A 13142-nucleotide genomic window follows, 5' to 3' on the forward strand; every position below is an offset into this window, starting at 1 on the left:
GTAGTCACCGCTCGGCGACCGCACTCTGCATCCACAACCGCCGTCGCCAATATGCTCATGCCAAAAATTCACCATTCAAATTCGGGACATATGGCATGAAACATTAAAAAAAAAAAAAACATCAAGCATGAAACATTAGAATTATTTTCATCCATGTCAAATCACACCATGTTGAGGGATCTCTTCTTCTCAATTGGTTATGAACAAACTTAGTTATCAACATCAAACGCTCTGTGCAAACAAGAGCTCAAAACCCACAACACAAAGGCGAGAGCCCATTCAAGTATCCCACTCCTCACGTGTCATTTCCCTCTACCCTCACCGCTGGTGATGAGCAAAACAACTCGCCCCACCGCTCAACATTGCTCACATCACTCACACGTCCATCTATTCTCATCACGCAGACCTTCCTCTTTAGCTTCCCAAGTCCTGCATCTCAAAACCAAGCCAAACGATTTTTAGTACTAAAAGCGAGAAAAAAAAACACTAGCCAAATTGGAAACTCCGATTCAAACTATCTTGCATGTTTTCCTCGCCCGGAGCTCAGTCGCCACGCCGATCGAATGCTCTTCATCGTCGGGTTGGTTACAACAGGAATCTTTGAAAACTATCCTCTCTCTTCCCATCTCTCCCTCTCTTCATTGTTTTTTTAATTGTAGAACTGGAGGCACGGGAAGAGTCGGTGAGAAAACCAGCACATGACATGATGGTGGAAATAATATTTTATTAATAAAATATATATATAAACGCCATGTCAGCTTTTATGGACGGAAAATCACATGTCCGTTAAGATCGGGACTTGATTTTACTCTTTGAAACAATAAAAGGATCTTGTAAGGGCAAATAAAACGAGAGGGACTAAAATGACACATTTCAAATAATACAGGGATCAATTTGGGTATTCTACCATTTATTTTTGTCTAGAAAATTTTCTGATTTTTTTTTTTCTATTATTTCTGAATTTTCTGAATTTTTCTATTTTTTTTTGATTTTTTTTTTAATTTTCAGAATTTTTTAGTTTTTTAATTATTTTATTAGACGGGACAACCCGGCCCGGCCTACCGGTTCAACATGGAAGCCGGGCCTGTTCCGGACCGGCTTCCATTGACCCGGACCCGCCGGATCATAAGGGCCAACCCGGCTCGACGAGTTCTAGACCCAATCGGGCCGGGTCCGGGTTGGTGGGCCGGTGAACCGTAACCTGACGGGTCGGGTCCGTCGGGGCAATTAACGGACCCACGCCCACCTCTAGGCACCAGAGACTAGCACTTTGGCAAAGCACGTTTTCCCGCTTAGTAATAATTAGGTAGCAGTGCGATGGCTTCCCTAGGAGGACTCTCTCTCTCTCATCTTAGGAACATGGTGGCTCCCTTTCTCCCCCACATTTCATGGTATGCATTTTTTTTCTTGGGTTTCCCCTCTTGTAGTGGCTACCTCCGTCTGTTTATTTATTTATTTTTTGCTTTTTGTACTCCGCTTTTTATTTATTAAAGCTGGTGGTTTTTCCATTTAAAAAAAAAACTAAAAAACATTAATTATGGAATATATTTTTCCAAGGGCACACATATACAATGAATCTCCTGAAATCATTCATAATTTCATATTGTGTATGACCCTAACCATACTAAAATTCAATATAAAAATAAAATAAAATCATCAACATGGTTCTCTATTTTCATTTTTCCACATTACATACTCATACAAATTAATACTCCAAAACGAAAAGCACTGTTTTTTCCTGACTTTTGTATAACATGTGTGTGCTCGTGAAAGAAACCCTCATTTATTACTACTGGTTAGAAACAAAGCTCTGTGTTGCACTTCCTTTATTCAATGCTTCATAGATTGATATAAAAAACTTATGATTCTATATTTCAATTCAATTTCCTTTGGTGTTTTTGAGTTCAAATGTTCAATATAAAAAAAAAAATATTTAAATATTTTGGATGCCCTTTGTGGTTACACAAGATTTCTCTCCTTCCAACAAATATATTATTTGGATAAAAAAAAGTTTTACAACAATAACCTTTCACCTTTCAAATTTGATATAATACTTCTACCATAATGATTGTAGCCATGTTCTCAACAAAGTAGGATAAGTACTATTCAATTATTAAATAAATCTTATTCCTATTTTAGAAAAATAAAAAAAAATAATTAGATTTTTTTATTAATATTAATCAAGTCCAATTTTAGTTGGCTAAAATATATTTTTTTAATTTAATATTTTAAAAAATTATCTTACTCCCATACTCTTTTTCCGCAACCAAAAAACCATTGTTGGCATAGCAATTGGCTTGTCCCCAAAAATAGTATATGGAAAAATAAACAGAGCAGGAGATGAGTCTGGGCCGAGATCTACAGCCCAAGAGAAAGAAGGCCCAATTTAAATGGTCTATATAAATGGAGGCCCATTTAAAGAGCGACCTGAAGGCTAAAGCGATCGCAAGAGAAGGAAAGGGAGGCGCAGAGAGAGAGAGAGAGAGAAGATGAGGAAGTTCGATCCATGGCCGGTGTTCTTCAGGAGAGAGTGGAACCGCAACTGGCCCTTCCTCACCGGATTCGCCATCACCGGAGCCCTCATCGTGAAGCTCACCGCCGGCCTCACCGGTAGATCCATCACTATCTCCATCTCCATCTCCATCTCCATCTCTCCGATTCTTTTGCATCTTTTATTCTAATCTCTTGTTTTTGTTTCTTGATTTGCAGAGGAGGAAGCTAAGAATTCCAAATTCGTGCAGGAGCATAACCGGTGAGACCGATTTCCTTTGTCCTCTCAATCCCTAATTCATTTTTGCCCCAATTTGTCCATGTTTGCATGATTTGCTTGCTTGATTTTTTTTTATTGTTATATTTCTCTTTTTTTTAGGTGTTCATTCTTAGCTCTGTATTTGTTTTAGGTTCAATCTGTGATGTTTTATGTTCTTATATTTCTTAGATTTGGGAAGCGCTTGCATTCCTGACTTATTTGGTAGACTAAATTGCATTAAAATTCGGATCTTGATGATTAAATCAGAGTGCTAGGATGGCAAAGAAGGAAGAGGAAGAGGAGAAAGAAGGCAATTAGCAAACTAAAAATTTTGGATGGAATATGGTTGTGTGTTTATTATCCATTATTTGTCTAGGGCTTAGTGTCTCAATTATTGTTTTTGTAGTTGTAACCCATTGCACCCATCTTTAATGGATCTAATGATGTTTAATTTAAAAGATTAAAGGGTATCATTGTATGTTTAGAAATGATTAAGAAACCTATAATTTCGAAGATTAGTGTGTGCTAATGCCTGTTTTCTAAAGGTTAGTTTTAGTCTTTATTAGTTGTGGTATGAATATGTGAAACTGGGTAAATTGCTTCTCCTCTTAGCTTAGTTATATGTCATGACTATTAGAGTTACCATCTTAGTATCATGCCAGAACCAAAAAAAGAAAAGAAATCAAGAATAGAAACTTGCTCGTGAGTGCGTGTGGAAGGACAAAACTGGCTTCAGTTTAGATGTGGTGGCTTATAATCATTGTTTACTTGCTCACTAACATCTAGATTGATTGACAATATCTCCATAATCGGCTCTTTTATTAGTGATCCAGTAGTAATTAGCATTTGCTTTAGTCTGGACTTAAAAAAAAAAAAAATGTAATGCAACTATAGCTTTCATCGCCATATTATTTTATTTTTGTCAAGGGTCTGCCTTGCAACACTATCTGGATATTGCATGCCGATGCAAATCCTCTATTAATTCTTCACATTAATGCATGACCTAAACAATGTCAATCTCGCCTATTTGCGTGCTAACGATCATTATCTTCTCTCTTCCAGGTGAATATCTTGTGGGTGAGTTGGGTTTGGACTGTGTTTCTCCATGTCATAAGACCATGGACCTATTTTCTTCTGAAAGTATTTTCCTTGGTTTGTTATGTTACTATGTTTTGACTTCTTAGTGTTTTTGTTCTGGAAATAAGCCACTGTTAACTCTGCTATAATATGCGACTTCCAGTGTGTTGATGTTTAATCTCTTTTACAAAGTTTGGTTTGCCTTCTTTTATCAATTGAATCCGTTTCATGTTTTTATTAGCACTGTTTTATCTCTTCATTGATGAATTTTATGAACATCTGCTCTTTAAATTTAAGACATTCTCAGGTAATCATGTCAAACAAGCTGTGATTTCAGGGAATGTCTGCATTAATGCTTATTTCGATTCAATTTTAAGTTCTAAATTTTTTGCTACAAAGAGATGTATAGACAACTTATAGTATAGCTTCATATGCGGGATTCGGAATAGAGTCCCAATGTGACATATCAGTTATATTCCAGCAGGCCTTCCACTTTTCCGTGGATCGCTAACAGCAGTGAGCATCCCATAGAAAACACTGTTTTTTCCTAGTGGCGCGGCTTTCCTCTTGTTTATGTCGACCGGATTTGTAAGGTTATGTACAACAAGCTGGGAGAATCCCCCTCCTGACATTCCCTTGACTTGGTGACCCCTCTCCTCCAAGAAAACCTTGGCTTTCTCCATGAACTCTATATGATCACCATTCACCGTCGTCCAGTTCTCATAAGTCACCACATTAGGTATTAGCTGCATAGTATACCACAATGACATGACACATTAGGTCACTCGGAACAACACATGATAGTATGACGTTGCGATGAAACTTACATGATGATAAACCCGTGGATGCTGAATAGCAGCTAGAGGTTCCATCCCCAGTATATAATGTTTTATGAAAACCTGGGTTACGGCCGGTATTATATAAATTCCACCACTGGCTCCGACAACGCCTGCAAGTTGGTTGTCCTGCGAATTTGATAGGACTTTTTAGTGCATAATTGCAGGCAAAAACGTTGCTATTTAAGTTCAGAGATAGATTGCCTTGAGGATGATAACAGGAGTCATGGAGGACAGTGGCCTCTTCCCTGGTTCAATGAAGTTGGCAGGAGATGGTGGGAGTTCGTCGGGAGTTGGTTCTCCAGGAACTGAGAAATCGTTCATCTCATTGTTAAGCACAATGCCAGTGGACGGTGACTGTACCTTCGCGCCGAAGTAATAGTTTACGGTACTTGTCATAGCTACCGCATTCCTTTCAGCATCCACAATGGAAACATGGCTGGTTCCATGGTCATCCAACTGATTCCACCTATAAATACAGTTCAATCTCTTCAGCAATCAGTGTGATAGTAGTTTTATATCAATGGTATTGAACGGATGAAAATGTACTTAAACCTGTCTAGATAATAGCTAGGATCAAATGTTGTGTTATCAAGTATCTTGTGTCTGATCTTCTCTGCAAAAGAGGATGAAAGCATCAGGGACTCATATTTTGTTGCGTCGACAAAATCAGGGTCACCGAGGTTCATCCTTATAGCTAACATATGCTTCAATGCTTCGATAAAACGATGGAGACCAAGGAGGCCTTTCAGAGCATCCGACGAACCGTAGCTACCTAAAATATTCAAAATCTGATTGACAAACCATGAGAGCCAGAACACAAACTGTCACTGAAAAATGCAAGAGTATATACAAAGAATAGCTAGCTTACCAGAGTCATTCCAATAGTTCCACTGGAGGGAAGAGGCATGCCAAGTACTGTGAAACCCAATGCCTTAGTTTCCATAGCCTTTGTGATCTTTACTCTATACTGTCTCATATCCTCCATTGTGATAATACCCCCAGCATTCTTCACATCCTCAACTAATTTTTCAGCAATAGTTCCATTGTACAATACTTGTGGTCCCTCATCAGCAATGATTTCCAATGTGCTAGCAAGCTGAGAGTTGTAACAAGTATTGGTGGCCTGCAACAATTTCCCTTTGGGTGCATACACTTGCCTCAAACCAGGGTCTGCCATTATAGCATCCTCTGAGTCTTTGAGAATGGATTCAAAGTAGGGTGTTACTGTAAAGCCATCTCTGGCTAGTTTTATTGATGGTTGAAAGAGAGACTTCCAAGTGAGTTTGCCATATTTCAACCAAGCTGCATGGAGTCCGGTTATTTCTCCTGGCACTCCTGCTGAGAGTGCTCCTCTGATCTTGGAGGATGGATTTTTGGCATACATGTTCTGTTGCAATATGTAGCATTGTTTGGCATGAGAAACATATTGAGAATATCACTGCATCATATACTTCTAATCATGCTAATGGATACCCTTAATTTTATTTTCATCAAATCATTGGCCGAGTGGGTATTATGCATGGTAATCCATGTTGACTGTACACGTAAGCCAAAATCATCAAATATATATGTGCGTGTGTATTCTGAATTTTTATTCATATATATTATCACTTAACAAATATAATTTTTTCTTAATAAAATGTAAATATATGTATTTTTAATAATTTTACTAATAATTTTAATAGATAAAAAAAACTATCTAATAACTAGCTAATAATTTTTTTTTAAGATAAAATATGAATTTTGAATCTCTATTTTTGACAAAATACCAACACTTTAAACAAGAGATTAGATGCAAATATATCAAAAAGTTCATTGCCCTAGTCGACTAAATGAATTATAATGTTTTATTATTATATTAAAAAAATATTTTAATATTATTTTAGATAATATTTATTTACATCTGTATATTTTAAAAATATTTGACATGGACACTCAAACAAGACGAAGATCAAATTTATTATATAAATATCCAAGAATTGAAGAATGAGATGTCCTTCCTTCTCCTAGGACAATTTTCAACTGCCCCTACTTTGGATCCTACAACTGGCCAACAATGTTCCCAACGCCATTAGTGGATGCGCACTGAAAGTCACATCAATTGGCAACAAATGGTGCCCATTCGTGGGGTGCACATTGAAGAGGCACATCAATTAGCAACAGATGGCCCCAGTTCAAATTACTCCCTTCGTTGTATTACAATTTACAAGTTAAACAAAAAGTTAAAAAAATAATTAAATTTAAAAATTTAATGCAACATCTTTTATATTATATATTTATTTTATTAACTAAGTTGCACATTAAAATCATTTAATAAAATTAATAAAATTAAATTAAATATTATTATTATTTTTAATTAATTATATAAATTTAAGACATGAAAAACTTCTAAAAACAGGGACCTATCATTTTTTTTTTTTTACGTAAATAAGAGGGTTTGATTTTTCTTGTTCCTTCTCTTTTTTTATTTTAAAAATAAATGAAAAATATAACTTTATATTTGCTTTACCTACTCCCGGGGGGTTTATTTTAAAAATCAATGAAAAAGATATATACTTGCTTTATGGTTTATCTAAAAATAACCTTTGTGATAGATAACCTAATATTTTAACTCTATTTTAATATTTTTTTAATTAAATATATTTTTCCACTCAACCAAATCCAATAGTAAACACCAGAAAAACATCATCATCAATTGAGATGCACCAATGAGAATACCCTAATCTTAACCAAAACTTTCATCAATGAACACTTTCTTCTTTCTTCTTTCCTTCTTCTTCCTTTCTTTTTTTTTAAATTTTTATTTTATTTTTTTAAATTTTTTTATTTTTGAGAAATAAACATCTCAGTTGGAATCTATAAAATTAAGCTGAGAAAAAAAAAAGAAACACATAAAAACTCAAAAGAGGAGAAGCGTACCTGAGAAGCAGCGGCCGGAGCGGTCTCCCGCGAATCGAACGCCTCCGCATCGCCACCATCGGACGATCGAACGACCATAAAGGCCCCGCCGCCGATCCCGCTCGACATCGGATGCACAACTCCGAGGCACAACGCTGTCGCCACCGCCGCATCTACAGCATGCCCACCGAGCTTCAACATGCTCACCCCGATCTCAGAGCACCTCCCATCATCGGCCGCCACCACCCCCACTTCCGATTCAACCTCCTCCTTCCTCTCCAACCGCAAGCGCGGCTCATCCCTTCTCCAAATCTGGCCATCATTGTGATCGATCTGGAAGACGGTGAAGACGAGGATGAAACCCAAGCCCAACACTGCAGTGAATCGAGTGAAGTATTAGCAGGATTTTGGGGGTTTGAGATGGAGAGGGTTCTCACCGATGAGGGATACGGCGGCGATGGTGGCGCGGGTTCGCCTCTCCGGCGAGCGATCGCCGAGAAGAGTAGCTTCGAGATCAGCGCTGGATTCCATGGAGAAGCTCAGCTGGATGAGCCTGAGAACGGAATCGTGTGGTGGGAATCTTGTCCTCTAAATTAGCTATGATATATTTTAAAATATATAATATATATTGCCACTGTTCTTTCATATATTTACGTAAATGCCATGTTAATTTGGAATATTGACGTAAAGGCAAATATATGTCATGGTATATAGCACGTTTTTTAGCCATTGGCTGGCATGCTCACCAAAGAAAATCTTGTTTTTTTTTTTTTAAAAAAAAAATTCTCATGTTTAATTAATTAATTAATTTGTTTGTCTGTTTAATTTGATTATTATATAATGCTTTTGAAATTATTTAATGCAGTAAATATTGATTTTTTTTTCCTTTTTAAGCTACCATGGAGTGATCTTCTCTACCTGGTAGCTCGAGTTGGTCCATACTATCAGGATGTGGACTTTACTAACTCAGTTTTGTCATTCTTTGTTTTTTTTTGTTATAGAGTGATTGTTACGGAGAACATCACCCCTAAAGATTGCACTTGTTTTGGTTACGTCTTATTTGGTTTTTGGGTTTTTTAATTATTTATCTGATTTTTATTATTTGTTGAATTTTTTTCTTTAATAAATTCATTATTTCTTTATTAAGAAAACAAAAAAAAAACATATATTACTATACCAACTATGAAACTATGGTTATAATATGGTTCATAATTTGACCATAATTATTTTTTAACAATTGCACAAGCCACATTTATCCACTGTTCTTCAAAGAAAATATTAAATGTGAAGAAGTTTTAAAAATATTTCTTGTATAATGTGAATGCATGTGTGTTTAAATAATTTTAAAAAATCATATAAAATAATTTAAAACTAAATGTTCGTTTTTAACCAAAAAATTCATAGTTCAGAGCTATGACCGTCTTACAAAAATATTGATGTGAAAATTTAAATGTTTTGAATTCAAATCCTATTAGATACGGTAATAGACAATTAATTCTTAGACTTTACATATACACCTAATTATACTGTTTGTTGTTTTTATTAAAAAAATTATTAAAAATTTACTCATTTTTAACATTACTTATTTATTCAAAGAAAATGCAAGTGATAATTACAGAAAAAATAAAAATATCTGATTTTGTTTAGTGGGGGTATGGGAAAGAAAAATTTTGACCTTTTTCTTGAACAACAAACGAAAGAGATACCAATTTATGATCAATAATTGTTGTAAATTTCAACAAGCAATACCAAACTGCAAGCAAAATGACATATTGACATTAAAGAAATATTAAAAAAATATCTTTACTTGCACTGCAGAAGCTGATTGATAACTTTGGACAACTTTTAAATAATGATACACACACATGTCTTCAACGTAAAGGGCTGGTGAGGACAAGACATCACCTCAAGTGGACCAATATCAATTTCCATTTATTATTATTATTATTACTTAATGTTTTTATTTAATTTATATATTTAAAACACAATTCCAAAGCCTCTTGGCCCTTGGCTTCCTTCTTTCAGTTCCATTTGTTGGCCCATCTGATTTCTTCTACTGATTTAGACTGATTTTTTATTATCTGTAAAATTAATCACTTGTTTTGCGCTTGGATTGATGGAGCTCCTGAGTCGACCAGATCTTTTCTCGAGGAGTCGATCCCTAAGGTCAAGCGCAGTTTAGTCTTTGCAGGGCTTAAAATTCTGATCCCTTAAGATTTGTCAACTCCAACAAACGTTGATCTCCTGGTTTGCCAGCTATGACAGACGAGACTATTGAACCCCCCCCCCCTACTCCAAGCAGCTCATTATCCATTTTCTTAAATAGTGCTTTTTCCTTTGTGTTTTCACAACCTTCACCTCTGGTGACTAGGTCTTTATCGTCTTTTTTCTTTGTTACTTCTCTCTTGTTATGTCGCTCCTGGTTCTTTTTTTTTATATATATTTTGACAATAAATTTATAATTTATCCATTTTTATATAAATAAATAAATATTCAAGTAGATTCCATGAAAAGTTTGTGACCAATTTATCTTGTTTTCTGATTCAGCTTGTGTTAGTCTGCCCCAATTGCATTAGTCTTAAAACATCATCTTTAGACCTTATGAACTAAGAACTTACCCTCATTATTGTCTAGATTCAATTGTGAAGGCATTCCGTGTCTAAACATATAACTAACATAAAATTCAGCATTTTCATTAAGACTTTAGCAAATTAATGAGCAGTTGTTGAACGTTATTATTATCTCATAATTTCTGCTGATTTTTAGCGGCCATACAAATCCAATGCCCATTTAGAGAGAACTTAAATCTAATTCTAGATAAAAGGAAATCAAAGAAAAAAAAAAAATCAACTGCTTGTACAGTTAGTAAATACTATTTCTTTTGGATTTATACTAGAGATCACTTAAAAAACTTCACTAAAACAAATACATATATATTTTTTTTCAACTCTCTTTTCTTCATCCATCTTATAATAAAGAAATAGAGATTCATAAAAAATTTTAATTAAATTGATTTTCAACGTCCATGATATCTAAAATAACAACTAAAAACATTTGTGAAGATCTATATATAAATACTACATTGGCAATTTTATATATTAGAGATGGAAAAAAGTTTCTAACATTCTTTCGCTAATTTGATATATTGGTTAATTTGGATTGCATGAGAGTTGGATAAGATGATAGTTCATACAATTGCCATTTGATTTTATATTAAACTTTTTTATATAAAAGGTCTTTAAAAAAAAATATTAACAATGAAAGAAGAAATCTTTTTGGTTTTGTAGGTTTGTGTTTTTTGCCCTTTTTCTCTACAAATATCTCAAGATTGAAAAGTGAGGCATGACAAAGACTAAAATGTAATATATATATATATATATATAATTTTACATCACATAAACGTTTAGGTGTTTTGGATGATAAACGTGGAAGTGATTTTAATTACCTCTAATTATTTAAAATAAAAATTTTTAGTATATACAAACAAAGAAATTAAAAGGAAGCTATTAAAGCATAACATTAATCAAAATTCCCTTCCAAGAAGGCAATTAAAAGCCACGTCCAAATACCTTAATACACAGAAGGAAAAAAATAAATAAATAACTCCATAAATTTTATTAATTATCAATAATCCACCATCATCATCATCATCATCACAGACCATCTTATTCCATATCAACCACAACATATATATCACCTTAATAATAATAACAACAACAACAACAATAACAACTTAAAACATACCTAAATCAAACACAGACAGTAATACATATATAAAAAAGACATATATATATATATATAGCTACTGTCAAATTAAGTGTTAACTTGGGCAACAACAGAATGGTGCAGCAGAGTAGTAGTGGCATTAACATCCAAAGGAAAGAAGAAGGGATAAATCTCATATCTAGCCCAGCAACTAGTAAACAGCACTTGGCACCCTTGTTTAAACTCACAGTAATCCCGGAACTTGGCCACGGCCAAAGACAAGCACTGTGCGCATGGCATTGGTTCCAAATCCTCGGTGCACTGAGCCAAACCATAGATAGTAATCTGAGGCTCAAACTTATACTCACCTCGACCGAGCCCGGCATTGCCCGGCTCGGTCGCGGCGCCACTCACATGGCTCATGAGCTCACTTGTCTTGTTCATGAACTCGATTGGGTCAGTAGCATTGTCGATGTTGGCGTAGTTGATGAAGTAGGTGGCATCAACTTGGCCGAAGAAGCTATAGTTGGCGAACCTCATAATGCAGTAATCGAACCAGATACGGCCGTCGAAGGTATTGGGAGGGCAGAGTTGGGGGAGGGCAGTGGCGGCGGCGTGAACGCAGGTGGAGCAGTCCTTGGAGTTGATATCGCCGCGGCATTGGGCGAGAGTGTAGAATGGGATAGAAAGAATTGAGCTCGTGGCGAAGCCACTAATGGAGGCTTCATCAGCCACATCGTGGAGGAGTTGGGTGTGGTTGAGTTGGAGATGGGTGAAGGTTGAGAATGGACGGCAGTAGTGGCCAATGGGGGTGGGATCAGAGGTGGTAGTGGTGGTGGTGGAGAGAGGGAGGAGGAGGAGGAGAAGGAGGAGCAGGAGAGGAAGGAAGGATGCCATTGGTGGAGATTAGTGTAGTGCATATATTAATGGGGGGTTTATATATATAGGAATGAGGAATAATTATAATTAGTTGTTATTTATGTGAGTGTGTTTATATGAATATATATATGTGTATAAAAAGGGTCATGTATGGTTGATGTCCTGTTATTTTGTGTCACACTTTAGGTGATTCTTTGGTTTGTTGGGGGATTGGGAGTTGTTTGTTTATTTGTTTATTGTTATGTTAAACTTTAATGGGGTTTATGTATATTTGTTTGTTTGTTTGTTTGTTTGTATGTATGTTAAATTTTGTGTGATTATATATTATTTATGGAGAGATTTGTGGAAATAAAATAAAATGGAAATTTCATGATTTTAAAAAGGGAAGTGAGTTTTAAAAATATAACTGCAATTATTTGGATTTTTTTCATGGGGTTGTTTCACTTGTGTGAGCAAAGCCAGTACTTGATTTCAATATTGTGAGTTAAAAAACCAAAATGTTGCATGTGTACATTCATTAAATATATCCTTATTTTTATTATTATTATTATTGTTATACATGGTGATTAATATGGAGTTGGTTGTGATAACAATTTTTTTAATTTTTTTAGTGATGTAGAATAATTATTGTGACAGAATTTTAAAAAAAAGAAATATTGAACATTTGAAAAGTACATGTATGGAAACTAACATCACACTCAAATATAAACCAAAATTGCATTTAATTTTTATATAAATAAGACTTATTTCTCATTGATTATATTTTAAAAACAATCTTTTAATTTCATTTTTTTTACAAGTAGATACAAAATAAAGATCTACTTTTTTTTCCTTACATAAAGATCTACTTTTTTTCCTCATCTCCGGTGAGGATTTTGTATTTCAGTGTCTTTTGTATTTTTCTTTCAGACTTTCATGTTTCTTCTCGTGTTCATCATTCTAAATTTTAATAAATCGAGTGATTTATTCACTTTTTATTTAAAAAAATAAATAAA

At 34.9% G+C, this 13142-nt stretch overlaps 3 protein-coding genes across 3 annotated transcripts; 1 reads left to right on the top strand and 2 right to left on the bottom strand.

Moving 5' to 3' along the window:
- The first annotated feature begins 2418 nt into the window (after window positions 1–2418).
- Window positions 2419–2756, top strand: LOC120273667. The gene is made up of 2 exons (XM_039280342.1): window positions 2419–2610; window positions 2710–2756. Exons 1-2 carry the CDS (start codon window positions 2490–2492, stop codon window positions 2754–2756), a joined length of 168 nt encoding a protein of 55 aa, XP_039136276.1. The 5' UTR covers window positions 2419–2489.
- Window positions 2757–4134: 1378 nt separating this feature from the next.
- On the bottom strand, window positions 4135–8180 carry LOC120273666 (glutathione hydrolase 3-like). Its single transcript, XM_039280341.1, has 7 exons — window positions 8001–8180; window positions 7585–7937; window positions 5534–6052; window positions 5218–5453; window positions 4867–5131; window positions 4654–4791; window positions 4135–4572 (listed from the first exon to the last, which is right to left on the bottom strand). Exons 1-7 carry the CDS (start codon window positions 8092–8094, stop codon window positions 4297–4299), a joined length of 1881 nt encoding a protein of 626 aa, XP_039136275.1. The 5' UTR covers window positions 8095–8180; the 3' UTR covers window positions 4135–4296.
- A 2975-nt stretch (window positions 8181–11155) lies between these two features.
- LOC120273478 (cysteine-rich repeat secretory protein 55-like) lies at window positions 11156–12214 on the bottom strand. Its single transcript, XM_039280104.1, has one exon. It carries the CDS (start codon window positions 12163–12165, stop codon window positions 11377–11379), a length of 789 nt encoding a protein of 262 aa, XP_039136038.1. The 5' UTR covers window positions 12166–12214; the 3' UTR covers window positions 11156–11376.
- Between the last annotated feature and the right edge of the window lie 928 nt (window positions 12215–13142).

Source organism: Dioscorea cayenensis, chromosome 12 (assembly GCF_009730915.1).
Source record: "Dioscorea cayenensis subsp. rotundata cultivar TDr96_F1 chromosome 12, TDr96_F1_v2_PseudoChromosome.rev07_lg8_w22 25.fasta, whole genome shotgun sequence".
Classification (NCBI taxonomy): domain Eukaryota; kingdom Viridiplantae; phylum Streptophyta; class Magnoliopsida; order Dioscoreales; family Dioscoreaceae; genus Dioscorea; species Dioscorea cayenensis.